This window comes from Colobus angolensis, unplaced genomic scaffold (genome assembly GCF_000951035.1).
Source record: "Colobus angolensis palliatus isolate OR3802 unplaced genomic scaffold, Cang.pa_1.0 Scaffold300, whole genome shotgun sequence".
NCBI classification, from domain to species: Eukaryota; Metazoa; Chordata; class Mammalia; order Primates; family Cercopithecidae; genus Colobus; species Colobus angolensis.
The window spans coordinates 1,867,648-1,869,801 of NW_012116267.1; the positions used below are offsets into that span (position 1 = coordinate 1,867,648).

The 2,154-nt window shown below is 55.9% G+C and overlaps 1 protein-coding gene across 1 annotated transcript in view; it reads right to left on the reverse strand.

The window, feature by feature from the left end:
• Positions 1-378, reverse strand: part of CLIC6 (chloride intracellular channel 6) — a 46,382-nt gene extending 46,004 nt beyond the window's left edge. Inside the window, exon 1 of the mRNA XM_011950055.1 lies at positions 6-378. Coding sequence (XP_011805445.1) covers positions 6-158 — 153 coding nt within the window. The 5' untranslated portion in view covers positions 159-378. The remainder of the gene's footprint in view (positions 1-5) is intronic.
• Positions 379-2,154: the final 1,776 nt, after the last annotated feature.

The window sequence follows — 2,154 nt, forward strand, 5'->3', positions numbered from 1 at the left end:
CCCCTTGGCGCCTCCGCTGCGCCCTTGCTCCCCTCCGGCCCCACTGCCTCCCCGCTCGCGGATCCCGGCTCTCCGGGTCTCTCAGCCAGAGGCGCTGGGAGCTCCGGCGGCCCCTGGGGACCCGGGACACCCCCCTCCGGCTCCGCGGCCTCGGCCATGGCCCCAGATCCCTGTCCTTGATCGGGACTCCTTCCTTGACGCTGCTTAGGGGTCGGTGGCGCTGGGCAAGGGGCGTGCTGCGGGGCCCTCTGTGCCCCTTGAAGGACGCCGGGTCAGGGCTCCGGCGGTAAAGGTTTAGCCGGGGTGCTGGGGCCTTGCGCGGGACCCGCAGGGCAAACTCCGCTTGGCCCCAAGCCTCTGCGCCCCTTCTGCCCAGCTGAAGCTCTCTGGACTCTTCCTCCACTGCTGGAGCTTCTCCCAGATTGCGGGTCTGCTTCCCACCCGGACCCCAATCTCGCCCTCCGGCCGCGGAGGTGCAGTGCACGGCTGGAGAGGGCTGCTTCGCTCCTGCACCTTTAGAAGTGCCTGGCACGCTGTCCGCTGTCTGGGGTTGACCAGAAGTCCTTGGTGCCAACTCCATCCCCTGGGGCTTGGGCGGGGTTTGTCTTCCCCTTCTCCCTCCCATGTTTGGGTGGCCTAGGAGCTTGGCCAATGAACAGCCTTTCTCGTGACCCTTGTGGATGTTGATGAAAAGATTCTGGTTCTCCTGGCCACTTGAGTGTTCTCTGGAATGGCTTCAACTTCCAGAGTCATTTAAATCACCCCCTCCAAACACACACCCCGATACCCAAACACCTAATCTCCACCTTACTGCAGGAGTGAAGCATCAAGCTCCCCCAGTACCCAGCTGAAGATGTCCACATTGTGCCAGGTGTCCAAGAGCACGGGTGTAAATCCCGGAGAGAAGCAGGGGAGGCTCCGCTGGCCGCCTTCCCATGTCTGCAGGGACCCCGGAGAGGTTCCAGAGGCCCCTCGTATGGAGGCACAAGGAGCCAGTCGAGTTTCTCTGACCAGAGATGGGCGCTGTTGTCCATGAGGGCTCACTTCTCCGGGCCTGTCTAGAGGATCGTGGGAGCCCTGCGCTGGAGAAAAGGTTACACCCTCATCTCCCGGGTCTCTTAAGACTATAAGAGTCTGTATATCTTGCTGATTCTCCTAGATTTCTAAACTCACAACCAGTGCTTCTACTTCCAACTTAAAAGCTTGGGGATCTGGAGGTGGAGAAAAGAAAATTCAAGATGTGAACGAGGGGAGTGATGGAATTCCCTGGGTTAGGGCTCTCCCAGGATCACAGACCCAATACCTTCTCTAAAAAGGAAGTTGTTATGGTGAAAAGTATGTCGTAAGCTTATTATAAGTCAGGCTACTTCTAGTGGGTTACCAAGAAACTGGGTTACCCAAGGTGGCACTATGTAAATGTGGTGGAATGGGGATCCCAGCTCAGGATTGACGATTGGTCAGGCTTTATATGGCTTCGATATTGGCCTAAGATACATGAGCCCCTGGTGTCCACAGAAGGTTGTTTTGGTTGAAAGAGGTGGGGGTGTCTTGGATGTGGCTTGGGGCCACACCTTTGGCCATGAACAGAATGTATCTCCTTCTAATTCCCATTGCTCGTCACTGATGGATGACAGGACGGGAGCCCAGAGACAGCCAGCTTCACGCTACCTTTCTCCAAGGCTGTGCTATCTGGGTAGGTATAGGCCAGAAGCTTCATCACCACAAACTGGCATCTACTGAAAGCATCACATGCACATAGGTGAGCCAGAGATGCATGTGAGCTGTAAAAGCTCTAGGCGCCTAGAAAAGGAATCCTGTTGCATTCACTGGGACAAGATAGCAGCCATCACCCTTATCTTGTAAAGAAAGATGAAGTCAACACGTTCAGACCCGAATAGCAAACACAGCACAGGTTTACAGTGCTTTATGCAAACCCCATGAGCCCAGATGTGTTTCAGAAAACATAATTGTGGCCGGGCGCGGTGGCTCAAGCCTGTAATCCCAGCACTTTGGGAGGCTGAGATGGGCGGATCACGAGGTCAGGAGATCGAGACCATCCTAGCAAACACAGCACAGGTTTACAGTGCTTTATGCAAACCCCATGAGCCCAGATGTGTTTCAGAAAACATAATTGTGGCCGGGCGCGGTGGCTCA